General features: G+C 37.1%; 1 protein-coding gene across 11 annotated transcripts in view; it reads right to left on the reverse strand.

Moving 5' to 3' along the window:
- Window positions 1-8535: 8535 nt before the first annotated feature.
- The window catches only part of MPDZ (multiple PDZ domain crumbs cell polarity complex component), a 228186-nt gene continuing 208822 nt past the window's right edge, over window positions 8536-27899 (reverse strand). For all 11 annotated transcript variants that reach the window (XM_036737847.1, XM_036737846.1, XM_036737842.1 and 8 more), the window contains 7 exons: window positions 26414-26504; window positions 23604-23647; window positions 21079-21201; window positions 19211-19315; window positions 18211-18323; window positions 16669-16792; window positions 8536-10028 (listed from right to left, as the gene is read on the reverse strand). In XM_036737847.1, the coding sequence (XP_036593742.1) occupies window positions 9882-10028; window positions 16669-16792; window positions 18211-18323; window positions 19211-19315; window positions 21079-21201; window positions 23604-23647; window positions 26414-26504 (747 nt within the window). In that variant the 3' untranslated portion in view covers window positions 8536-9881. The remainder of the gene's footprint in view (window positions 10029-16668; window positions 16793-18210; window positions 18324-19210; window positions 19316-21078; window positions 21202-23603; window positions 23648-26413; window positions 26505-27899) is intronic.

Consider the following 27899-nt stretch of genomic DNA (forward strand, 5'->3'; position numbering starts at 1 on the left):
GTCACACAAATAGTGTCAGTGGTGAGATGTATGACTAAGATTTCCCATCACCAGGTCTAAGCCTCTACCCACTCCCCTCTATCCACTGCCTTTAAACAACAGTCTTATATAACCTTATATAACCAGTCTTAATAACCTCTGTGATATAAGCATTCCTTTGAACAGCAGCAATTATTATAAGCAGCAAATTATTTTGAAAATTATCTCATACCAATGCAGCAGCCTTTAAAAAAAAGGAAACTACTTTGATTTGACTAAAGAATAATTTGCAACATGTAAGCCATAAAAAAGATCTATCCAGTCTAGCTTACAAAGCAGATTTATCTTCCTAATGTTTTGCTCTATTCATGTCATTGCTGTCCTTCAAAGCCTTCAATAGCTACCCATTACTTACTGAAGGCCTTTTACCATATGGTTCCAGTCTACATTTCCAGTTTCTTATCCCAGTGCTCCCCTTTATATACTCTATAATACTGACAATCTAAATGACTAATTCCCAATCTCCTCTTGCCCTTGTCCTCTCCTGTCCTGCATTTGTCAATCCTAATCCCATCCTTGGAATGCCTTCATTTGCATCCTCTGTTGAAATCCTTCCCTACTCAACTCTTCTGCCATTTTTTTTCATAGAGTCTAAGCTGAACATTGCCTTTCTATTCTTTAGAGTTCTCATAACACTTTTCTGATGCATCCATCACACTCTGCTTTGTATTCTAGTTTTCATATCCATGTTCCATCTCCCTTACTAGATTATTGGTTCCTTGTATACAGGGACTCTGTCTTATGAGAAACAAAAATAGTGGACAGAGTACTTCACTTGTAATCAGAAGACCTGAAAATGATAGTCGAATATCTCTTAGCTGTGCAACACTGCACCTCTCTGCTCCTTAGATTTCTAATTTGTCAAATGGAGATAGCTACACTGCCTACACTCATGGAGTGACTGTGAGGAAAGCTCTATCTAAACCTCAAAGTGGCATAAAAATGTAAATGATTAAGTATCACATGATATCATAGCCTTGCCTTTGCATTCCCATTTTCTAGCACATACAGTAATAGGCACTTAATAAATGCTTATTAAGAAGGACCAGAATTTAAGAATACCTTGAAGGGGGAGAGGATTCTGGGAAGATCGCGGAGCAGGTCAGAAAATTCCAAGCTCTCAAGCTCTCTTTCCCCCACAAAAGAGTGGAAATAGCACCTTAGGGCGAACAAGTGTGCATGGAGACAAAGAAAAATAGGGGCATAACCAGGTTCTTCTTCGGACAGTTTGAGAAGATCTGAAGAAAAAACCCAGGACCAGGTTTGGTCCCTGCAAGGAGTAAACACCTCCAGGCTAGGTTCCGTTTCAACAATAAGTGGCCAGCTGCTTAAATAACTAGCGGCAAGCCCCAGGGGTAGTTGGTTTGCGAGGCTGCCTCGGTCCCAGCTACCGGAACTTTTCACCCCGGCATAGTGAGGGGAGTCGTGCGTTTGAGCCCAGGAAGACTGCGGGAACCTCTGCTGACGAGGAACGCCAGACCCAGCTGTGCTGTGAAGAGCAGTGGGGGCGAGAAGGAACCAGCACACGCCGGGCGAGTGCATAAGCAGTTGGGCAGAAAGCCCCTGGCTGTGGGCACTTACAGGAGGCTGGAGGTTTGGCATTGGTTCAAGGTTAGAGGGGAGAACTGAAGATCGGGGGCGAGAGGCACCATTTCCCATACCCCAGGGCTAGAGGTATTACAAAAATCAAGTCATTACTGCCCCGCCCCCCCAACACGCACGCACACGCACGCACGCACGCACGCACAGGCACAGGGAGAACGAATCCAACTATAGAGACCTATTACGGGAATAGAGATGACCTGACTGGGGTTAATCCTCAGAGGAGGATATTGAAGTAAAGAAACCCCCAAAGAGCAACGTCAAATGGTCACTTACCCAAAAAGAACTTATAGAAGATCTTAAAAAAGACTTTAAAAATCAAACGACAGAGATGGAGGAAAAACTAAAATAAATAAATAAAAGTAATACAAGAAAAACAAGAAAGTTATGAAAGGAAGGTCAACCAATTAGAAAAGGAGATCCAGAATCTCAAGGAGGAAAATGACACCTTGAAAATTAGAATTGGGCAAAGTGAAGCCAGTGAAATTATAAGTGATCAAGAAATAATTAAGCAAAACATGAATAATGAAAAGACAGAAGAGAAAGTGAAACATCTTATAAGAAAAAACAACAGATTTGGAGAATAGAGCAAGAAAAAATATAAAAATAATCAGAGTAACTGAAAGTTATGATCAAAAAAAGAATCTTGATACAATAATACAAGAAATAATTAAAGAAAATTGTCCTGAAGCATTAGAACAAGGCAGGGAAGTAGAAATAGAGAAAATCCATCGAACATCACTTAGATCCTGTGAGGAAAACTCATAGGAATATAATAGTCAAATTCCAAAACCCCCAGCTCAAGGATAAAATATTAAAAGCATCAAGATTAAAACAATTTAAATAGGATGGTGCCACAATTAGAATTACACAAGACCTAGCAGCAGAGACATTAAAGGACCGTAGGTCTTGGAACGCAATATATCAAAGAGCAAAAAAACTGGGGCTCCGGCCAAAAATACCATACCCTTCAAATTTCAGTATTATTTTGAATGAAAAAAAAAATGGACATTTGACAAATCTTCACACTTTCAAGACATTGTTAAAAAGAATCCCCAACTTAATAGAAGATTTGACATACAAGAACCAAGAGAAACAAGGTACATACCAAAGACTGACTATAAGGGATTCATAAGAACAGACTGCTTACCTTTATATAACATAAAATGTAAAATGTATGTCTAACATTCTTATTAATAATTGTCAAGCTCATAAGAAAGAGGGAGATAAACCTATGATATGAATTTAAAAAGTAAAACCATTTAGAAACAGCTAAAAAAATAGTCACTATTTTATACAAAAGAGGTACAAGAAGAAGAAAGGATATAGAGGATTTAGATGGGGAAGGAAGGCTGGTAGTTCTGGTAACCTACTTTCATCAGGAATGGGTTTAAGAGGGAACAATACATACATATTTAGAAGAGTATAAAAGTCTTCTAAATTTAGAAGAAATAAAATGTTAGGGGTATAGTGAGGGGGGAGAGGACAAGGGAGGGATTAGGACAAGGGAGGGATTTTTACAGGGGAGAATGAGGGAATAGGTAAAGGGAGTTCAGATCAATGGGAATGGGAGGATAGGGAAGGGATCCTTGGAGGGGGGAAGGCAAGTATTAGGAGGGCAGGGTATTTGGTGGAGGATAGGAATGGGAAGATAGGGGAGGAATCCTTAGAGGGGGAAGGCAAGTAATAGGAGGGCAGGGTGGTTGGTGGAGGGGGGTGGTAGGCAAGTTAATAGGAAGGCAATGTAGCAGGTAGAAGTAAAATAGAGGAGGCAGGAGGGAAAGGAAACAAAAGATGTACAAATATAAAAAAAACAGAGATCAGGAGTAGAGAATATTTGGGAAAGTATATGTCTATATACGCATATATATATATATATATGTGTGTGTGTATGTATGTATCTGTTTGTGTATGTATATATCAAGAAACATATCTAAATTATGCTGTAGCCTTCAGGGGGAGGGGGAGGGAAAAAAAGAACAAAGTTAAAAAGTACACAGCAGAGAACAAAAGAAAACACAAGGAAGCAAAGAAAAGATGGACAATTCTCAACACAAGGTGTATTATTTATCATACAGGCTTTCTTGAAGTGAAAATTTATTGTTACATATTTTGAATCGTCTCCTATGTTCTGCTATGCATATGACATGCTTTTTTTCGTTCTTACTTTATATTTAAGTTTGTGATATGTTTTTGTTTCTTTTTCTATTTTCTATTTGTGTTCTGGTAAAATAAAATAAAAAACTGTCAAAAAAAGAAAAAAAAAGAATACCTTGAAGGACCAACCTGTGTCAGTTGATACAGTGTATTTTTTTTTTGGATCTATAAGGCAAAGAAAATAGAGATGGTGTAATGAAATTATTTTACATGCTGTGACTGGTCATTCTTCATATTAAGGTAATTGCTTAAGAAATCCTTGTTAAATCAACTGGGAGAATGTGGATTATAAGATAATGACTATCTCTGGTACCTGTCTTGTGGGATATTCACTTAATTTCGTACGGAACTCTTGCTGTTGTCTTACACTGGGCATTATCTTATTGGGCATGACTCCCTTATCCTTTCACAAAATCTTCCTTTGTTTGCCTTCTTTTGGGTACTGTATCTGACTCATTCCTAAAGCCTATTTTTGGCAAAGGTCCTTGAAGCCATTTTTAAGTTCACAAAGGTGAAGACCTTAAACCTTTAAGCTCTTAAACACAGGAGCGGAAATAGCACTCCGACTTATCAACATTAATGGAGTTCTGAATGTGGAATGCTATGAGGTGAGTTTGGGTGTGAAACCAAGTCATCCCATATCAATCAGCATGACAAGAGCCAGAAAGAAGGCACACCTGAGGTTCAGTGCAACAGTGTTTGCCTCTAAAAATGTGAGAAGAGGAGGAAAGGGAGGTAAGAAGTTCATGAAGCGAGATCATGTATGTCACACCCTTCGCAAAGAAGTTCAAAGTTATGTAGACAAGTTGCAGCTGCCTCTGAGTATCTGCCCAAGGCAGTGTCTTGACAGTAGTAACTTTGGAAACTTCAAGTGGTACCTTCAGTGAGGCAATTCCAAGGTCATTCATTCTAAAGGTAATAACTCACATTTCTATGGTGATTTATGTCCTCCAAAGCACTATTCACTCCAGGCCCTTGAGAGAGATCATATAAATATTATTTTCCCCATGTTACCAATGAGAAACCAGGTTTACAGAGGGTAAGTGACTCAATAGTGGTCACACAGATATTAAATATTGATGTGGTGATTCCAACATAGCTCCCTTCCTTCCAAACTTAGGTACTCTTTCCATTGTACTTCCTTTGGTTCCTTTCCTGTCCAGCCTTCCTGCAGTGGCCTGCCAATACACTATTTGATTCTGAAGCAGGAAGATAGCCTTTGGACAGGCCAAGTGCTGCATTGGCATCCCTAGATATGACTAGAACCATAGAAAGGTATCGAAACATCAGAGAGATCCACTTCGGAAGATTTATAGAAATCAGACAAGAATCCCAAAGGCCTTGATGTGTTGTCATCTGTAACCATGAAGGTAAAGTTGAGAAACTGATGAGAGGCTGATGAGATCATAGATACATCAAAAAAAATACAGATATTTTTGATAATCATATATATCAAAGGAAATATATTTTCTAATTCACTTTGAAATAGTGTCACACGAAAAGGAATTTTAAAAAGCCATTATTTTGAGAGATAAAAACAGGTCATCAAGGCAAAAGTGTATATCTACAGAAATGCTTTCACATTTAGGACAGGCATCATACATATACTTCCCCATTTTATGAAATGGGGAAACTGAAGTTCAGCAGGACTAATAAACCTTGCCAAATGTCACATAGTGCATCATTAGCAGAGTTGAAAGTGAACACAGCTCTCCCAACTTCCAGACTTTTCCCACTACCTTACCCCACACTGCCTCTAGGTTTAAGTGAAATTCCTTTCACAGCAATCAAGATTTCCTGTTGAGTGATTAAGAGGTCAGCAAGTAGCTCCCTTTTTGGAAAAAAGTAAAGTTAAATATTACTTCAAAGTAAACAAAGTTGAAGTACATCTTTGCAAGAAAATCAGACGCATTCTAGTATGACTGAGCTAGTCACATGCTGTCAGTGACTTGAAAAAGCAGACCCCAGGCCTGTTGAAAGCAGGTGGGGATGGTTTTGACATTCCCACACCTAGGAAAAGAATGATCTGTTTACTCTCACCTCCCTTCAGGCAGCCTTTCAACTTCTCAATGCAATCTGACTGAAGTCTGAAGAGTAGCACTAAATCACTCTACAGAATTTGTTGACCTTCAACCTAGCAGAGAATGTCAGGCAATCACCTGTAGGCATCAAAATACTGCCATAAGTCATTTGGGTGTCAAGGGGTGGGGGGACATTCCTTCTTCCCCTTTGGGATTTCCAGTCTATCAAATTCTCCTTTTTTCCAGAGGGCCCTTTCTCACTCTTCCTGCTATGTGCCTTACCTCTGTGAATATCCCCATTCTTTTATCCAATACAGCCTTCTTTTCTCTGTCTTCCTGCTCCATTCCACTATCACTGTTATTACTATATCTCAGATTTTCCTCAGTTGAATTTCTTTGGTTTAAAAAAAAAAAGCATCCTTTTTTTGTAGTTGTCAGCAGCTCTGACACCAACATCACTGAATTGCATTATTTCAGAGTTGGAAGCAAGCCCAGAGGTCATCTAGTCCAATCCCATAAACTGAACATAAGTCCCAACTACAAATCTTCAAGAAGCAGGCAGTCTTAACCTGAAGACCTCCAATGATGACCCACCCAGGACCTTCTCAGGCAGCCCTTTTCACCTTTGAACAGCTCTAATTGTTAGGATGTTTTTCTTGACATCAAGCCAAGATTTGTCTTTTTGTAACTTCCATCCATAGCTTCTTGTTCTGCCTTCTGGGGTGAAGCAGAACCAAGCTAATCCTTCTTTCCCAGACAGTCCTTCAGATATTCAGAATGCAGCTATCAAGTTTCTACTTCAGGCTAAACATCCCCAGATCCTTCAAGGAATCCTCATATGACATAAACCTTTCAAGGCCCTTCACCATCTTTGTTGCCCTCTTCTGAATGCTTTTTAATTTATAAATGTCCTCCCCAAAATGTTAATGTTGCACAAGTTTAATGAGATCTGAATGTCTCAAAAGCAATCAAGTGGAATTTTGTCCCCTACGTAAATACCAGGATGGCATAAGTAAATGAGTGGGTGTTCCTTTTCCTTCACCTCCCAATGCAATCAGTTCTGAAAAATCACTTTTTTAGTCCCTATGTTGAGGGAAAGGATAGATCACATTCCTTAGCTTGGGATGTATTGACTCTACATCCTCTACCACCTTTGCCATGTGGAGATGAAAAATCTAGCCTTCACTGAGCCTGTAATGCTAATCTGAATCCCTTTTCTGCTTCAGACCTTTCCTCTGTATGTTTTAGAACCCATAGTTGCTCCAGACAGAAAGATCGAACTGAATAGCCTTGGCATGAAAGGGAAGGGAAGGAAGAGGGAGGTGGGAAGGGAAATTACAGTAGGAGGAAGTTTTACAAGTTATGTTGCTGTCTGGTGGGACTTTTAAAGGGGAAAGACAAAGTACTGTGCGGCTGACTCACTCTCAGTCTTCCAAGTCTAGTTGCAATGCAGCCAGGAGAAATGGAGAATGCTGGATGGGAGGAGGTAGTGGGGAGAGGAGCTTCTTGAGGGCAGCCAATGTGAAGAAGGCCATCCAACTAGGGTGAAGTCTCTACACACAGGGCTACTGGTTGAGGTAGTTAATTTGATTTGAGATTTTTTTGATTTAAGATTAAGAATGTATAGGTTTTTGATTTTTGATTTTAGATTAAGAGTGTATAGTAGTGCTTCTCCACAAAAGTTCTCTGTGTCCCCCTCTGTAGGAACAAAGAAGAAAGAATGAGGGGAACACAGGAAAGGATAGAGGGGATTAAATTTTTAGATTCTACCCCAGTTGGAATAGACCAGCAAGTTAGTAATTACACTTTAATAACTGCATTCAGCCTATTTATTCGATTGGTTTTTTGGAGATACATTGAGAAGGAAAGAAAAATTGAGGTCCAAATGAGTGTGAGCACACAAGTCAAAAGAGGTATGAATTATTCTGATGAATTAACCCATGATACTAGATAGAAATGTAGAGCCCACAGTGTATAAAGCATGAGAAGACACTAGAAGGTTATCTGTCAATGCTCAGGGGTGGGACTACCAGACATATTTGGATAAGCTTATCAAAAACTTACAAATGTGTTACAAAAAGAACACCTCAACCTAAAGCTCCAAGCTACACTCTCTTGTAAAGAGATATTGTTCATATGGGACCCAAACTATGGAGGGGTTGGGGGGCATGTTTTAATACTAAATGGGGCTTCCACATGACTGCTGAGTTGCTGGTAGGGTCATGGAGAAACTCAGTAAGACAAAGTACTGCAGATATATTCTAGCCCTTTGCTGGGTACCTAAAACCACATTTCTTTTTTATGAGATTCTGTTTGAAAAGAGTTGCAATGAGTAATTTTTGCTCATTAATTTGTATAAACATGAATTATTAATAATTTATATAGTGGGTATACCCAATCTAAATTCTTGAGAACTTTAAAAAACCAAATGTTACATTTCCTCATCATAAGTTTTTCTGATGTGCATATTCGTGTGCGTGTGTGTGCATACACAGCGCTCTTCTTTCCCTAAAATGTTCTTTACCTTTCTTCACCGCATCAGGACTCCATTATAGCTCTATTATTGAGTCTTTAATGGAAGTGAACAATGTTGAGTTTTCCATAATAATGATATCCTGGGATTCATGGATTATAACGGACATCATGTGTCCAATTAGACATGATAAAAACATAATTTAAAATCTAAAATCTTAAACAACAGAATGAAAAAGGCATCTTCCCATTAAAACAAAACATACATCTGTTTCTTTATTTGTACACCAGAGAGACAGCCTCGTATTTATTCACTTCAGTTCTGCATTTGCACAAGAATGCAGTAATAAAATATCTGTACACTACTTCTGTTACAAATATAGATAATATTTAAAGCGACTTTACATATTCTAATGTAGGAGGTTCACGCTCTAAAATGGGAAGGAACACATGATAATGCCTCACCAGTTGTCTCAATAAACAGTCCCATCTGTTTTCCTTGGTCTGAGGCTATTGTACTATAAGATGTTAATAGGAAGTAATGAAATGAAGTTATGTTAATCCCCTTAATTTTTCTATGAATTTACTAATGGCTTATCACCAAAATAATTACTAACACATTGTTGTTTTCAGACATTAAAATTAATACTAATTGTTAAGCCAATCACCCAGATCATTAACACATTTTTAGTGTTGCCTTGGTAGTTAAAACTAGCACTTGAAATATTTCAGGTTTTCTATATACCACTCCATTTTTAGCCTGGCTGCTTCCTGCAGAAAAAATATATACTGCAGAGTAATGGAAGCAAACGCTTGCAAGAACGGGAATATATCCTAGAATAGGTCATTAGTGAAAAGGAAAATTCTTAAGAGCTTTAAATATTTTTTCTTCAAAAACATTCAGAGATACAGTTTTATATACTGACTGCCCCCAACCTAAGTTTAGAAAGCCTGATTCAGCAGAAATGGATACAGGCCAAAGAGAAATCCTTGTCCAAATTGTGCAACACTGAAGCTAAGGGCATTAACTGAAAAAATTCATTGCAGCTTTATACACCAGAATACAATTTTTGTGTGTTTGTAGCAGGAGAGGGAATGTTAGCCAGATCATACCCAACTTTTAAAAAAGTCCTACATTTTCTTTTTTATCCTGAATTCTACCAACACTTACCCTGCCCCCCAAAATGCCCATAATATGTTTTCTATCTCTAGCAACTGTTTTGCCACATAATTCTGCTTTATCCTTTACAAAATTTCACATATTTTTGCAAAGTTGTGATGGGGTGACTCATATATTTACTCTTTGGTGATTAAAGACAATAACTAGGGGTGAAAAGAGGAGCATAACAGGGTGATGACAAAGTGAGGATATTCAGTACTAGGTCCACAAAGATACCACAGGAATTGACTGTATGAAATATTTTTAAAATGAGAAAAATATATCATTGAATGTCACTGTCCTCTGGCACAGCTTAAGAGTCAAGTAAAGATGACATGGGAAAAAAAGTGACAAGAAAAATTCCATTCTCTCTACTAAGTAGAAGGAATATTCAATAAGGTGATCGGATGACCCAATCAGGACAGCTCCGGTCACGACAGAATGGTCAGAGTGACAGTGCCTTTTGTCCTCTTCAGGATGGCAACTGCTTCTTCATGGGTCACCCCTTCCAGGCTCTGCCCATTGACAGCAATTATCTGATCACCCCTTTTCAGGCGCCCATCCTCAGCTGCAGCTCCCTGAAATGACAAAGAAGGGTTATTTGTCTCCAGAAAATGCTGCCTTCCCAGTCCTGGACATATACTCCCAAGGAAGTTCAAAGGCCCAATATATGTCAACGAATTTGTAATAGTACTCTTAATGATAGTAAAAGAACTAAAAACCAAATGGATGCTCATGGATTCCACAATGGCTGAGCAGTATTAAGAAGTAAGAAATGATGACTATGAGTAATCCAGAGAAACGTGGGAAGATTTGTACGGACTGATACAAAATAAAATAAGCAGAAACAAAAGGTTAATCACTACAATGACTTCGATAATGTAAATGAAAAGATCACTATAAAGAGGCAGATTTCTAACTAAAGGAAGAACTACTGATGGTTCTAGAAAATAGATAATGAAACATAACTACCTTCTCCAGGTGGTGAGGGAGAGGAACTACTTAGAGAAGAATGCTATATACATTGTGAGATGCTATCATGTATTTTACATAATTACTTTTCTTTGTTAAAAGGTGAAGTTAGGAGGCAGTGAAGTGGAACAGTGGATAGAGTACCAGCCCTGGAGTCAGGAGGACCTGAATTCAAATCCAGCCTCAGACATTTGACACTTCCTAGTTGTGTGATCCTGGGCAAGTCACTTAACACGGATTGCCTCACCAAAAAGAAAAAAGGTGAGGTTCAATCAAGAGAGCGGAGGGGTTTGTGTACACTAAAAGCTGGTCACCTCCAAGATTGTGATGAAAAGACAAAATGTATTAAACCAAAATCCACCACACTGCCTTGTAGTTACACAACAATGAATTGGACCATGGACACTTGATCTGACAATGGTATATAAGGTACTAAAAGGGGGAAAAACCCCTTTTACTGAAAATTAAAGCTGAGATACCAGTGTGACCTAGAGCTTTATGGTATTATAATAGAATACAGAGAACATCTGGTCCAATCCCCTTATTTACCAGATGAGGAAACTGAGGCCCAAAGAATTGGAGTGATTTGCCCAAGGTTACACAGTGACATAGACATCACACAGATATTAGCCTTCTAGCTCCAAGTCTGATGCTCCTCCCGTTTTATATGATACCACTTAAGAAATATGGTTCTTCTTAGAAATTCACAGGAATCCCCCCCCTTTTTTGGAAGGCAGTTGGGGTTAAGTGACTTGCCCAGGGTCACACAGCTAGTGAGTGTCAAGTGCCTGAGGCCGGATTTGAACTCAGATTCCTCCTCACTACAGGGCCAGTCCTCTATCTGCTGTACCACCTAGCTGCCCCAGGAATTTTTTTTTTTATTTTTGATTATTTTTTGATAAAAATTAATGCCACTGTAGGCCAGCAGGATGATGGTTCTTGTGTTTGTCCTTCAAAAGAGGACCATGACATCAGGGAAATTGATGACATGACTTGCAGTTGACTTTGATTTGTGTAAGGGAAGGCTGTACAAGTTCACCAGTCTCACTTTCTCCTCCAGAGCCATATGGGTCCAGTGACCAGAAATTCATCAGGATGACTAGAGATGACCTAGGATGCAATGGGAGACCCTGGCGCTTGGTCTTCCCCTCCCCATGACAGTTCTAGAACTGGAAGGAACCTCAGGGACCATCTAGTCTTACCCATTCATTTTACAAATGAGAAAACTGTGGGGGAGGGAGGTCTAAGGGACTTACCCTTTGGAAAGGATTAATCAAACCAAGATTCCACAACCTGTATTAGAATCTACAGAAAGGATACATAGAATTGGGTGGGTGACATTTAGCAGCTCTAAAACATAAATTCTTTCCTTTCTACCCCTGTCTTTACTGCTGAGATCTGAATAAACATGAAGGAATAAGAAGCTCACTTTTGTGGAAAGCTAGCTAAAAAAGCACTGGGCATAAATCCTAACACTAAATTTAGAGCTGATATCCCATCTTTGGGTGGTTGTGAACAGACCTTGATTCAGCACTTCCCAGGAGCAGATAGGTACCGACGTGTAGTAGAAAGAGTGGTACCCTTGACAGTATTCAGGCAGTTAGGAAGAAGGGAGGGTTTGAGGGGGAAACAGTGACTTCAGTTTTGGACAAGTTGAATTACAGAGCCCACTGGGGCATGTTCACAGTAGGAGGGGTGCAACTGTGAACAAGATTTTTAAAAGTCTAGAAAACTTCTGAGTAAACTATAATTAAAAAATATTTTAATATATACTGTAGCCACCTTGCCTTAAATAAATCTTGCCTAAGCTGAAGAAGCACACTGAATTTTTTTCAACTGTAACTAAATATGGTTTTTATTTTTAGAGGAGGGGATAGATAGCTTAAAAAGATCTGGATAATTATGCCTGAAGCTAGCTTGCTTTCAGGTAGAGCACTTGAAGTCAGTGAAAACAATGGTGGTTTCTAAAACAACCAAAATTAACTTCTACATGCATGTGGGCACTACAGCACTCTTTGGAAATCTCACGTTAAATTTTGTTAACACATCTGACATCAGCCTCCTGGGCTGTAAGTTTGTGGAATTCTAATTTGTTTTTTCTATATAGGAAATTCTGTCCAGGTGTCCATCTAAAAAATACTTTTCCCATTGATTTAGAGGTTCATTCTCCAAACACTGAGACCTTGGGCTTTGGCCTTCTATCCTTTCCTTCCCTCTCATGACCCTTTCCAGTAGTGTATCTTTAAGACAGTACACATTCAATTGAATGGTTAGAGGGTATGATGTGAGGACATTCTGAGGCACAAAAATAAAACAATAGTTTCATTTTCTATTTCTATTCACACTTATTTCTATTCCTAGATCAAGCTTAGCGGTCATTTGTTTTTAGAATCAGAGATGCTTTGAGCCAAAGGACAATGGAGAAACACTATGTGGTGGTATGGAAAGGGGGACGTGTAACACAGTATTGTAAAAAATACCATCGAGGAAATATATGATCAGAAAAGGAGGAGAAAGCCAGTTATTTATCAAGAGGAAAACATGAAGGATGGACAACCTGAATGCCATAACTGGTACCTACAGATCATAAAAAGGACTAGAGTGCGGGCTCTTCATATGAACTTGTTTGTTTCTTTAAAAAAAAATAACCGTATTTCAATATACTTAGTCTCTTTTAAAATGCTATGTATTTTATTTTATTTTTTAATTTAATTTGTTTTTAATTTTCAACATTCACTTCCATAAGATTTTGAGTTCTAAAGTTTCTCACCCTCCCCAAGACAGCATGCAATCTGATATAGGCTATTCATCTACATTCCTATTAAACATATTTTCACTTTAGTCACATGTAAAGAAGAATTAGAACCAATGAGAAAAACTACGAAAAAGAAGAAAAAGAACAAAAAAGAGCAAATAGTATGCTTCCATCTGCATTCAGACTTCATAGTTCTTTTTCTGGATGTGGACAGTATTTTCTATCATGAGTCTTTTGGAGTTGTCTTAGATCCTTGTATTGTTGAGAAGAGCTAAGTCTATCAAAGTTAGTCATCACACAATGTGGCTGTTACTGTGTACAATGTTCTCACTTCAGTTAGCATAAGTTCATGTAAATCTTTTCAGGTTTTTCTCAAGTCCACCTGCTCATCATTTCTTATGGAACGTTCATATATCACAATTTGTTCAGCCATTCCCCAATTGATTGGCATCCCCTCAATCTCCAATTTTTGGCCACCACAAAGAGAGCTGCTATAAATATTTTTGTACATGTGGGGCCTTTTCCCATTTTAATTATATCTTTGGGATATAGTGGCATTGCTGGATCAAAGGGTAGGCAAAGTTTTATAGCCCTTTGGGCATAGTTCCAAAATGCTCTCCAGAATGGCTGGATCAGTTCACAACTCTACCAACAATGCATTAGCATTCCAATTTTCTTACATCTTCTCCAACAATTATCATTTTCCTGTTTTGTCATGTTAGCCAATCTAATAGTTATGAGGTGGTACCTCAGCGTTGTTTTGATTTGTATTTCTCTAATCAATAGTGATTTAGAGCATTTTTTCACATGACTATAGATAGCTTTAATTTCTTCCTCTGAAAACAGCCTGTTCACATCCTTTGACCATTTATCAGTTGGGGAATGACTTGTATTCTTATAAATTTGACTCAGTTCTCTATATATTTTAGAAATGAGGCCTTTATCAGAGATACTGGTTGTAAAAATTGTTTCCCAGGTTTTTGCTTCCCTTCTAATCTTGGTTGCATTGCTTTGTTCATGTAAAAACTCTTCAATTTAATGTAATTTAATTATTCATTTTGCCTTTCATAATGTTCCCTATCTCTTGTTTGGTTATAAATTCTTCCCTTCTTCATAGATCTGACAGGTAAACTATTCCTTGCTCTTCTAATTTGCTTATAGTTTCACCCTTTATATCTAAATCATGTACCCATTTTGACTTTATTTTGGCATACAGAGTAAGATGTTGGTCTATACTTAGTTTCTGCCATGTTATTTTCCAGTTTTCCCAGCAGTTTTTTGCTAAATACTGAGATCTTATCCCAGAAGCTGGAGTCTTTGGGTTTATCGAACAGTAGATTACTATTGTCATTGACTACTGTGTCTTGTGTACCTAACCTATTCCACTGATTCATTACTTTATTTCTTGGCCAGTACCAAGTGGTTTGATGATTATTGCTTTATAATACAATACTGCTAGGCCACCTTCCCTTGCTTTTCATTAATTCCCTTGATATTCTGGACCTTTTGTTCTTCCAGATGAATTCTGTTATTTTTTCTAGCTCTAAAATAATTTTTGGTAGTTTGGTATGGCACTGAATAAGTAAATTAATTTAGGTAGAATTGTCATTTTTATTATATAAATTCAGCCTACCCAAGAACAAGTGATATTTTTCTAATTATTTAGATCTGATTTTATTTGTGTGAAAAGTATTTTGTATTTTATTTTATGCATTCAAAAATATTGTTCTGAAAGGGGATCTGTATGCTTCAGACCTCCAAAGTTGTCCCTCAAAAAACAAAAAACACAGAACATAAAAACAAAACAAAACAAAACAAAATGTCAAAAGCTCCTGACTTGAAGGAAGGACTCTAACATACATTGGGTAGCTTCTATAAGAAGAAGCTATGGGAGAACATAGACAGGATTCAAGATTTGTACAGTACAAGAAAACATGGAAATGTTGTGACTTGCATTTATGGAAGGAATACTCACATAATGAGATCACAATTCCCCTGAAGTCTATAAGTAAAAAGTACAAAGAGCCATTGGGTGAGAAGCTTTAAAAATGCATTATTATTCATTCGTTGCCTTTTGCAATAAGAGGCAATTGTAGCCATTTTGGGGTTCTCTGATGGAAATGATATAACTAATTAGGGGCATGAGAATGTGTATGGTTTGTGTATTGCAGACTGCCAATGAAAGTGACAAAATGTAGCAAGAAAAAGTACTGAGGCCAGAAATGATCAAACAAGTGGCCTAGTCCAAGCTCTATCAGGAACTATATGACCTTGATGACAAGTCATAACTCCTTTGTATGCTTCAGCTTTCTCAACTGTAAAATGAGGAACTTGGTCCAGATGTCCTCTGAGCTCCCTTGCAGTGCTAAAATTCTGATTCAATAGTTTGTCCCATGAACCAACAATTCTACCCAGAAGCCTCCCATATTCTAGGGCAGACAGGATCCTTGACTCTCAAAGACCATTTTAATCAAGCTTGAATTATGGAAGGTCCTACCAAACTGGTTTGGTCAGAGATTGTGCATCTCTCATACAGGGACCAGCTTAGTTAATTAGAAGAAAGATATCATCAGGAGTTGGATGCTTGGTAATGAATTTTGGGGGGTTTTTTGTTGTTTTTTTTTGCATTCATAACAACTCATTGAAACTATCTACTGAAGCATAGATACGATACAAATCGGCTTACTGAGGAAAGAACTCACAGCAGTGAAATAATAGACCCTATCAAGTACAACAATAATATGACAATGACAAAAATATTTACATGTTCTATTCATTTTCAGGGTTTAGCTTAGCATTACTATTTTGTTATTATTTTCAATTACTTAGGACAGAACCTGGCATCTAGTAAGAACTTAACGTATGCTGATTGACTGAAAGAATAGGGTATCCTTAGAATAGCTGACATTTCTACAGCACTTACTATGTGACAGACACTATGCTAAGTGCTTTAAAATTATTATTTCATTTTAACCTCATAACAAACCTGGGAGAAAGGTGCTATTACAGAGGTTACATAACTTGCCCAGGTTTATATAGCTAGGAAATATCTGGGCCAGATTTGAATGCCAGTCTTCCTGACTCCAGACCTAGAACTCTATGACAGCTTTTTTTCCCTCTGGGATTTATCCATATATGATAAAATATTTAAACTGTTAAAGCTGAAAACTGTACTAAAACTTTAAGGACAATGATAGGACCAATGATAAAAGGAGGTCCCGATGACTAATTGAATTTTAACTACATGTCTATAGAGTGTTTCCCTAGCATTACATCCAACTTCAATTTAGGTTCATTTCCCTTTAAATGTAACTAGGCATCAAATTGGACAAAAATATTTAATAGCTCGTTCCTACAGGGAGTTCCCAATGAAAAAGATCAACTGCTGGCCATTTGGCATTTACCTCAGGCCATAAACTAATAAGCCAGCTGCTGACCACTAATAATGAATGTTTAGGGGAGAATGGGATGGTTAAAATGTGTATTCTTACCTTTGCAAATACTGTTTTAACATAAATGGGTAAGTCTCCATGAGGGCTGCCATATCCTCCCACTATACTGAAGCCCAGACCATCTGGTCCTCGGTCAAGAGTAATACTCTTATATTGAGGAGGACTAAAGTAGAAGAAGAAAAAAAGAGAATTTTTAGTATGTGGGTGTAGATTTGATATATATGGAATTATCTGACAAGAAAGTTAGTCTGCCCATTGCTGGCAGCAGGTATATTATGAGTGGTTTTTAACTTGCTAATGTTTGCTATGCTGGAAATTCTCAATTTGCATAATCTAATGAAATCCCACTTAACACCTTAAATCTATTACTCATTTACAGTTCCCTTATACACTAAGATATTCACAGCATGTTCTCACTCAGCCCAGAAGTTTATTTGTTCTCTACTTTAGAAGAGAGAGGGCTGCAATTTAGTGGACTATTCAAGTAATGTGATTTATATGAGCATCCTACTGTGCAGAGACAAGAACTGAACCTAAAAGAAAATAAATGCCACAATAGCATCGAGTCATTTACAAACACACCTCATTTATTTGTGTCATCATTTATTGTGTGGTTCCAAGCTTTTGCATTCATAGAAAAGGAGGTTATGTAATTGTCAATTTCAGGGCTTACTTCTAATAGGCTAGAGGACAAAAGACACAATCGGACAGCTCCACCTCCTGCAGTGGGCCAGACCACACCAGCTGAAGCCTGAGGTGAGTGAATATGAGATGGCATGCTCCATTTGATGATGGTCTTAATCCATTCTGTATCTATAAATGGATAGGGACTTTGACCTGTAATTTCACTAATGTAGGAAGTTCCCAGGGGCAGCTAGGTGGCATAGTGGATAGAGCACCAGGTCTGGAGTCAGGAAGATTCATCTATCTTCCTGAGTCTAAATCTGGCTTCAGATACTTACTAGCTGTATGACCCTGGGCAAGTCACTTAACCCTGCTTGCCTCAATTCCCTCATATGTTAAATGAACTGGAAAAGGAAATGTAGTATATTTGCTAAGAAAACCCCAAGTGGGGTCACAGAGAGTTGGACATGACTGAAAACCACTAAACAATAAGAAGGAAGTTCCTAGTTAAAGAAATACCTTCAAGCTTTAGCACTTTCTCTGCAACTTAGTCTTAGAGAATTGAAAGCTTAAGTGACTTGCTCAGGGTTACACAGTAGAAATGGATCAAAGGGAGGATCTGAACCCAGATATTCCTAGTCCCCAGGCCAGTTGTCTATCCACCACACCACACTTAAGTACTGAGTATATAGTTTTTCATTCCATCATACTTTTTAACAGGGCAGAAGAATTCATGATTCTTCTCCCCACTTTATTATTATTATTATTTTTCATCTATCCATCAGTGTTGCAGGGAATTAGGATGGTCATGGTATCAAGAATAGAGAATGAGTGGTTGGTATTATAGGAAATAAGAGTTGTGAAACCATTCTTGCTTCTTCAGTTATTCTTTACAATTCCACATTTCAAGTGCTGAACACCCTTAAATTTTACATCAACAAAAATATATGAGCTCACCCCAAATCATCTTGAAAAATGCTGTTTGATGTCAGGCCTGTAAAGGAAAGACTTGAGCCAGCTGGCTCCTGCTGTGGGCTGGTGACCACACTAACATCTCCTCCAGCAACCACCTGGATGCAAAAGAGAGGCCTGATAAGACTCTTTGAGTTCATGTGACTGATGCTGATCTCAACATCAATCTCTTTTTGTCAGTAATATTATTATTATTATACAACTTTTTAAATATAAATTTTATATATATAAATATAATTATATATTTTTTCTACTAGTGAAAATTCACATTATCTGTCTTCTATCCTTCCCCCAACTGATAAAGAAAACCAAAACCCTTGTAACAAACACATATAGTCAAGTAAAAGAAATCCCCTTGCAAGTCACTTAACCCCAACTGCCCTGCCAAAAAGCAAAAAAAAAAAAAAAACAAAAAACAAAAACAAAAGCAAACAAACCAGAAATCCCCATATTGGTCTGTCAAAAAAAAAAAAAAAGGCTCAGTCTGTACCCAGAAGCCATTGCCTGTCTATCAGAGGTGGATAGTATGTTTCATCTTCAGTCCTTTGGAATAATGATCGGTCACTGCTTGATCAGAGTTCTTAAGTCTTTCAAAGTTGTTTGTCTTTACAATATTATTGTTACATACACTGTATCTACAAATTCAAAGGTCTCTTCATTTTACTTAAATGATGTCTTGTAATTACTCTTCAGAATTTTCTTTGGAAATTTTGGCCTCTCACTCATTCAGAAGCCTAACAATAATTGAAAAATAAAGTCTTTTAATTTTTTCCCCAAAGGTATACAACATGTTATTATCCAGGAGAAAAAAAATGTTGAAGAAAGGTACCAGTTTAGTTCTTCCCTAGAATCCTTGAATTTATACATTTAAGAAGGAAATGATAAATGTGAAAATGACAGCATTAAGGGTTTTATAGTTTGGGGGGTTTTGTTTTGTTTTTGCTTTACATCATTTATCCTCAAGCTCTTTAGAGAAAACTCTTACCTGTACTTCAATGGAGCCAGAAGCATTTTTCAGTAAGCTCACTGCTTGGGAATGAGTCATACCCTCCGTTGAAGTTCCACAAATACTCACAATCCTATCCCCAACCTTGGGAAGGGGAAGAGCAAACAAACCATTATTACAACTAAGTTAGCATAGGTATTCCTGAAAATTCAGGCATTTGGCCCTCAGAATTCCAAAGACCAATTCCTTCTCTACTTCATTATAAATCATAATTCCCCATTAGCAAATTTTTAAAAGTACTGTAAGTTAGGAGGCAGAGAAAACTCTTACAGAAGAAGCAACTAGGAAAACAGCAGGTGATGAGTAAGAATTTTGGATTTTTAAAAAATTCTTCTCTTCTCGGAAAGGCATTCCTTACTAACAGAAGAATCATAGAAAAGGGGCTGTCAGTGCTAAGAGGGACCTTAGAAATCTTTTAGTCTTTCCTCTTTCTAGATACTTACGATATTTTATGATAGCATTACTTACAAACTTAGAATTGCTTTGGAATTTTTTCTTATTCAACATTTGAGGCATAACTAACTACATGTGCACAATTAATTTTATGGCATCAGTGCTAAGGCATTAAATGAAAAAGTAACTTAAAGCAGGCTTTTTTAGTATAGCACTTTTTATCAGAGGAAAGCAGCTTGAGCTGAGATTTCACATTACTCTCCCTTACCATTCAAGGTTCTAGCCAAGCTGGCCTACTTATATATACAAGACCATTTATCTCCCATTCATTTACAACAGCTGTCCACTGCTTGGGGAATGCTTTCACTTCTCAGTTCTCCTCAGAACCTCTAGGAACCTTCATGCCTTAACTCAAGTGCAAGTTCCCTGAAGAAGCCTTTTCTGTTTCCTATAGTTGTTTAAAATTATTCTGCACTTATTTTGAACAGAATTCTGTCCTTATTTATATGCATGCATCTTTTTTCTCTGTGCTAGAATATGTATTTCCAGTGTGTGGCACATAGTAGGTGCATAATAAATGCTTACAGAATTTAATTGCCTTAAATTGACTCAGTTGGTGAATTGGGAGGCTGTTTCTTCCTTCATCTTTAATAAAACATTCATCTAAAGTGTCTGGATTGCTATCTGAGGTGCACATAAGATTTTAGAGCCAGGATTTATCAGGCTGAACCCCTTTGGGTTGGCATTTCACCCCAAATCGGGGCACAGTTTCGATATAACTGGAATATTCCTATAGAATGCTTTTAATTATGTGGAGCCATTTGTGGCAGCCTAGTGTTGGCAGCTTTTCACAGAGGTGCATTAGTGCCTGGATCATTTCAAACACACTTAACCTTTAAGAAAGAAAGCAGATAAAATTTTTAGTCAACCTGAACAACAGCTCTCACAAACAGAAAGCATCGCATAGGTACTTCACAAAGAGTGGCTACTAGAGTCTATAGGCAGAACACCAGGATGTGTATCCAAAAGAAGTTATAATGTTATGATATTACATTGACCTTGGATAAAATTCATAACCTTATGCAAATTCCATCTAATTAGCACTTAATTCAGGAGGCCAGAGACTTTCAAATCAACTATATGTTCAAATTCAAAGTAAAATTCAGCACTTATTGTACATTTTATCTTGCTATAGTTTTAATTAAGCCAAAAATGTTAGATATATCTATAGAACGCTGCCTTTTCCTTGTTTGCAACTGTGGAATTATCAAATCATTTTTTTCTTTCATTAAAGTATTATGCTTTTTACCAAAAATACCTCTGCCCCAACTTTGATTTGTTGTATTTGAGTTACAGAGGTTTTGATTTGTAATCCAGCAAGAAAGGTCTGAGAGAAGTTTTACACCAAATTCTCCCACTAGAAATATGTCTGAGGGATTGTACAGTTAAATTACTCTGAGTTTCTGGGTCTGTGCAGCAACTCCATTTGGATGCATCATGGCAATGAATATTGGGACATCACCAAGTGGACTGCCTACGCCTCCAGCAATACTGATTCCCAGTGAATCAGCGGGACCCTGCCAAGAGAAGAAAAATAAAATTTTAAAATCATGTTTCATTTGAATTATGCTGCATAATATTTCATAAGTATATTCCTATCTTATGGTAGGACATGAAGAGTAGAAAGTCAGATTTAAGACATTTATATCTTTATCTGTGGTAGGAGCCATGACCTGTTTATTGAGGTTATTATTATTATTACCATTAATAACAACTAATGTTCATATGCCATTTTAAGTATTGCAAAGTAATTTACAACTACTCTCTCATTTTTATCCTCCAAACAACCTTGGGAAATAGGTAGGATAGACTGTTTTGTTCCTCCAAATCCTCATCCGTTGGAGCAGAAGATTTCTGAGCAGAAAGGAGCAAGAAGCTTCAGACTGGTCCTTAAAGTGTCAGAGTTAGATAAAGGGGTGTCATGGAAGTAAACGGGGAAAGAGGAGAAAGAGAAAAATACAGGTTTTTAAGCTAAGGGACAAGAGGGAGAATGCAATGCCTAGATCAGAAACTAGGCTCAAATATGGTGTGCCAGGATAAACAGAAAGGCTCTGAGTTCCATGCATAAGTCACACAATTTGTAGCACTCAGTGTTGTTGTGAGTATGTGCATACATGTTTTATGCCCATCTGCCTTTGAGCTTCCTTTAAGAATGGTCCTATCAAGTAGGGGAAATTACGTAAAATTAAACATTTAATATACTCAGGTTTTTATAAGCAAAATAGGAGAGTATCAAATAGTTTACCCATCAGATCTACAGGTAAGGAAAGAATTTAAGACCAAACAAGACATAGAGAACATTCTGAAATGTAAAATGGATCATTTTAATTATATGAAATTAAAAGTTTTTACATAAACAAAATGAATGCAACCAAAATTAGAAGGAAAGTAGAAAACTGGGAAGAAAAATTTATAGCAAGTATCTCTGATAAAGATCTCATTTCTCAAATATTTGGAGAACTGAGTCAAATTTATAAGAATACAAGGCATTCCCCAGTTGATAAATCATCAAAGGATATGAACAGGCAGTTTTCAGACAAAGAAATCAAAGCTTTCTATAGTCATATGAAAAAATTCTCTAAATCACTACTGATGCAAATTAAAACAACTCTCAGGCATTACCTCACACCCATCAGATTGGCTAATATGACAAAAAGGGAAAATGATAAATGTTGAAGGGGATGAGGGAAAAGTGGGATACTAATGCTCTGTTGGTACAATTGTGAAGTGATCAAACCATTCAGGAAAGCAATTTGGAACTATGCCCAAAGGGCTATACAGCTGTGTGTGTCCTTTGATCTAACAACACCACTACTAGGTTTGTATCCCAAAGAAATTTTTGGAAAAAAGAAAATCTATTTGTACAAAATATTTATAGCAGCTCTTTTTCTGCTGGCTAAGAATTGGAAGTTGAGAGAATGCCCATCAATTGGGGAATGGCTGAACAAGTGGCATATAATTGTAATGGAATATTATTGTGCTATAAGAAATGAAAAGCAGGATGATTTCAGGAAAAAATTGAGAAGCCTTACATGAACTGATACAAAGTGAAATGAGCAAAACCAGGAGAACATTGTACACGGTAACAGCAATATTGCAAAATGAAGAACTGTGAATGGCTTAGCTATTTTCAGCAACACAATGATCCAAGACAATCCCATAGGACTCTTGATGAAAATGCTATCTGCCTCCAGAGAAAGAACTGATATTGTCTGAATATAGACTGAAGCATACTATTTTTCACTTTATTTTTTTTGTTTGTTTTCTTGCCCCAAATGACTAATATGGCAATGTTTTACATGACTGCACATGTATAACATCTCAGGGAAGAGGGAGGTGAGGAAGAGAGGGATAGACTTTGGAACTCAAAACATAAAAAAAAGAATAAAAATTTTTTGTATGTAATTGGGGAAAAATAAAATATTATTTTTTTTTAAAAAAAGATACTCAGGCTTCTTTTATCTCCTTGATTCTTTTCATGAAGTATGTTAGTGGTTAAATTAAGAAATGTTTATTGCAGGGAGGTGCTCAGTTTGATAATAAAGGAAAACTAAGAGGAAGAAAAGTGGCATTTTTAAGTGTGAGATGATTAGATTTTTGAGGCAAAATGACTTAACAATTTTTTAAAGAACAAATGAAAAGTTTCTCTTACACAGATCCAATCACTAAAAACCAAAAGGCCTTTACATTTGTACTGACTGTGAATGGGTATTTTACAATACTTAATAGTTACTTTCCACAGGGAATTTTGCAATCTCTGCTTTCTACTTCTGCTCCATAAAACCAGGCCATATTGCACTAAACAAACATCCCCCTCCCCCCCACTGGGTATCTTAAAATGGCAAGACAGCTATCCAGAAAATGGATCTCCCTGTGTCTCTCAAATGAATAGTTTATATAGCTTTCTGGTCCAATTTACCTTTTTTATTTCAACTGTTCTTAATCCTTGTATTTCCAAAGCCACTGTAAAATGAAAAAGGATGAAATAAAGTTATTACAATGATAATATCAATAAAATAGGCTAACCCAATCAAATGAAGCGCAAACAATGCCTGACATGGGTGTATGATGAAATGGTGTTGGTTCACACTTAATTGTTTGGAAGGACCACAACAAAATTACTACCTACTATCAATCCACCCTTTTTAATACACTTTCCTATTTTAAAAATTAGAACTAACCTTATACCACCCCCACTTTCTTTCTTTTCACTTTATACACTAACTACATAGTCCACTCTGAATGAGTTAAGAGAACTCTTTACAAAAGTCTCTTTACAAAGCCCTGAATGCACAGCCTCAGGGATTAGAGACAGCATATAAAACAACCTAAGGATCCAAGTATTTTGATTTTGTTAATATTAAATACATTTTAAGCTGAATAATTTACTAAAGTCCAACTCTAATGCCTTCCTGGGGCACAGAGATAACCCTGAGTTCTTGGGTGCTGTGAAAGTGACAGTCTCTGGTAGTCCCACTCTTTCAAGCAGCAGAGTTTGAGTATAGAACCAAGGACATATTAAGCACCTATCATGTGAGGAATAATCTAGCTAAGTATAAGTCACCATTGTCCTAGCTACCGGGTGATATATTTTTAATTTGAGCCAGTAGAAGAAGTACCTATACAAATGAAATCATGGACCCCCAAAGTATTGAAGAAAATGAAAACTAGGACCACCATATGGTTAGTTTCACAAATTTGGGCAAGCTTCAACCAATGCTTATGGCCAAAATTCCTCTGATGCAATTTTCACATAATTTACACATGAGAAGGAAAGCATGAGTTCTCAGTTTAAAAATAAAATAATTATGGAAAAATCAGTGTTTACTGTGGGAGCGCATATATATATATATATGTATGTATGTATGTATATACATATATATACATATATATATGCAGGATTTACTTAATGTTAATAGAAAAAAAAGTGATAAAAAATACCAAATTGCTTAATAAGAAAAGTTTATAGGATCCCAATTTAATAAGAGTGATGATAATAATATAAGAAAAGCAAGAAAAAGCATTATAGTTCAAGAGAGCTGGGCTTGGAGTCAAGAAAATCTGGATTCAAATTACAATTCTGACACTTACTAACTGGGTGACCCCAGGCAAGCCCCTTAATTTCTATATTCATAAAGTAACTCCCTAGGATTTAGCTACTTAAATCAAAGCCTATTTCTATTTGCTAAAATATACAGCATCCAAGTCCATCCTATTCAATCCTATTTGGGCAATAATAATAAGCCACAAATCTTTGCTAGAGTAACTCTCTCCTCCATTTCCATATATTAAAGTTCCTTTCTTCAAGGCCCAATTCAGATGCCACTTCCTTAATGCCTCTCTCAATCACTCCATTTCTGTCTTCACTACATATTCCTTTATACACATATACCTCCCTGGCTGAAAAAAAGGATCTTTTTCAAATGTCTTACCCAGACTTAAAACCAGGTCATCATATATTTCTCACTCCATCTCAAGGCCCATAACAAATCAGTTGCCAAGTCCTGTGGATTCTATTTTCACATTTATTACATATGCTCCATCTCCTCTGACACTTCCACCACCCTGGTGCAGGGCTTCATAACCCCATGCTTGGACTACTGCAATAGCCTCCTGGTTGGTCTCCCTGCTGTAAGTTTTGCCCCATGCCAACTCATCTTCCACTGAGCTACCAAAGTGATTTCCCTAAAGTGCAGGTCTGACCATTTCATCCCTCTATACAATATTCCTATTGCCTACAAGATCAAATATAAAATCCATTTTGATTTTTAAAACACTTCAAAACCTGACCCTTCCTAATTTTTCAATATTCTTACAGCTTTCTCCCTTCTCCGCACCACCCCCACTCCACCCCCACCCCCACCCCAAATTCTGCAATCCAGTGACACCAGACTCCTTTCTGTTCCTCAACCAAGATACTCCATCTTCCTACTCTGGGCATTTTCATTGGCTTCCCCCCATGCCTGGTATATCATCCCTCTTCATCTCTACCCCCAGCTTCTCAACTTCAAGTCTCAGCTAAAGTCCTATCTTTTACTAGTTTTTCCCAGTTTTCCTTAATCCCAGTGCCCAGTTTACCCTATATATAGCTTGTTTGTACAGTTATTTGCATGTTTTCTCCCACATTAAACTGTGAGTTTCTTGAGAGTGGGGGATGGTCCTCCCTCCTTTCTTTGTATCCTCAGTTGGCAGCTTAGTACCTGGCACATAGTAGGTACTTAATAAATACTTGTTGACTTCTTGTTGCCATTATATATTCTATATGCCATAGTTACTTATGTGCTTTCCTCCGGCAAGAAGACTGTGAGATCCTTGAGAACATCTTTGTATTCTCAGTAGGCACTTAAAGGTATGCTGAGACAATTTAAAGTTGACAAAGTGCAATCTTCACAACAACCTCGTGAGCAGATAGTCCAAATACTACTGTCTCCACTTAATCAGGGAGTTGATGTGACTTGCCCATGGTCCCACAGCTAGGAAACATCAGAACTAGGATATAAAACCAGTTGCCTAATCAGCACTTTACCCAGTAGAACACCAGACCTATACTTTTAAAGTGCAGACTCCAATGGATATAATTTCACTGGCTATAATTTTGGAATAGAGCAGAACACATAGAAACTTTCCACATTATTAAGATACTTTAGAAGAAAAGACTGTAGCTCAAGTTTAGTGGAAGAAAATCCCCCTTTAATACACAATTTAATTCAAATATGAAGTTAATCTTACAGGCATTCTTCTTTGAAACACTGTCAAATGCCTCTGATGTGTTGGATCCAGAAAGAGGGAAAGTGAAGGATGACAGACTTCCTTCACTCATCTAGAAAAAAATAAGACATTAATTATTCTTTCAAGTTTAGAAAGTAATAATAAGAAAACTGCTTAATTCTAAAATCTATCTCACTGGTTTCTTTTCATGAAACATTTAAAAAATAAGGATCACACTGATAATGCTCTATTTTGAAGAGTGACTTTGCCTTTTCTTATGACGTTTCATTTCTGCTGACTTTTTCCTTGGCTAAATTTGCCAAGTTACAAAGCTTACAGATCTAAGATAAATCAGCTTTAACTTCAAAAAGACGTTGAGAGATTCTGAAGACAATATTCTCATCAAACTGGGAAAATAATAACATTTTAAATCATGATACTGTTAGGTGATGAAATCATTGTTATATGTCTATGCACAAAGATGGTGTGTCACTGATTATCAGCTGGGGGGAATGTCAAAATGGTTGAGAAATAAACACACACACATATTGCCTACTCTGTGCAAGGAGGGATCATTTTAAATGCAATTACAGAACAAGTTCATTCATTGGGATACCACCATTTAAACTTGAGAGAGGGAATTAATATCAGAGGGAAAAGAGTTCAAATTAAGATAGCCCTAAGAGCCTGAGGTATTAAAGAGATATCTCTATAAAACAAATCAAACAAATAAATATATAAATCTATTTTCCACATATTGGGTTAAAAAAAGGATTGGATTGGTTCTCTTTAGCAAGGGGGCACAGGGCCAACAGTGTGAAGTATCAGGCAGATTTAAAGACAACACAAAGAAAAAGTCCCCAATCATTGCACCTAAACAAAAAAATGGAATGGACTGATACTCCTCAGGCAATGTGAGCTTTTTAGAAGCTAGAGGTGTTGAAGGTGAGGTTGCATCATTTCTCATTTCCAAGGAAGTTGTAGATGGGAGTCATGATTTAGAGCACTGAGTCCTTTTCAAAGTCTATGATTCTTTGAGTTTACTGGTGGCAAAAGCCACCATTATTTAGAAATAGATTCATTTAGAAAACAAAAGTCAATCTCACCAAAAACATTGAGGGAAAATTGATTTTAAGCATGAATATAGGCAAATACTTAAGAATATTATTGAGCTACCTACAAAATAATTCCTTCTAGATTTCAGCATTGTTTTGTCCTCATCGTTGTTACTTTCTCTAGTTCCAGGATTATGTAATGAAAATAAAATGTAGAACATTTCAAGAAGGTTGGAAGGAAAAGATTAAAAATGTTAGGTAAGAGGCTGTGGGTACGGGATGTAATGAAAAACAAAAAAAGAACAGTGACACTTCAAAAAAAGAGAATGAGAAATGGAAAGGCTGGTGAAATGGGATTATTTAGTCTCTAGAAAAAATGAGAATTTTAACCATATTGAAATACTAGGATAAAGATTCAAATGGTGATTTTATTAGTGTAAGGAATTTCCAGG

This window comes from Trichosurus vulpecula, chromosome 9 (assembly GCF_011100635.1).
Source record: "Trichosurus vulpecula isolate mTriVul1 chromosome 9, mTriVul1.pri, whole genome shotgun sequence".
Classification (NCBI taxonomy): Eukaryota; Metazoa; Chordata; class Mammalia; order Diprotodontia; family Phalangeridae; genus Trichosurus; species Trichosurus vulpecula.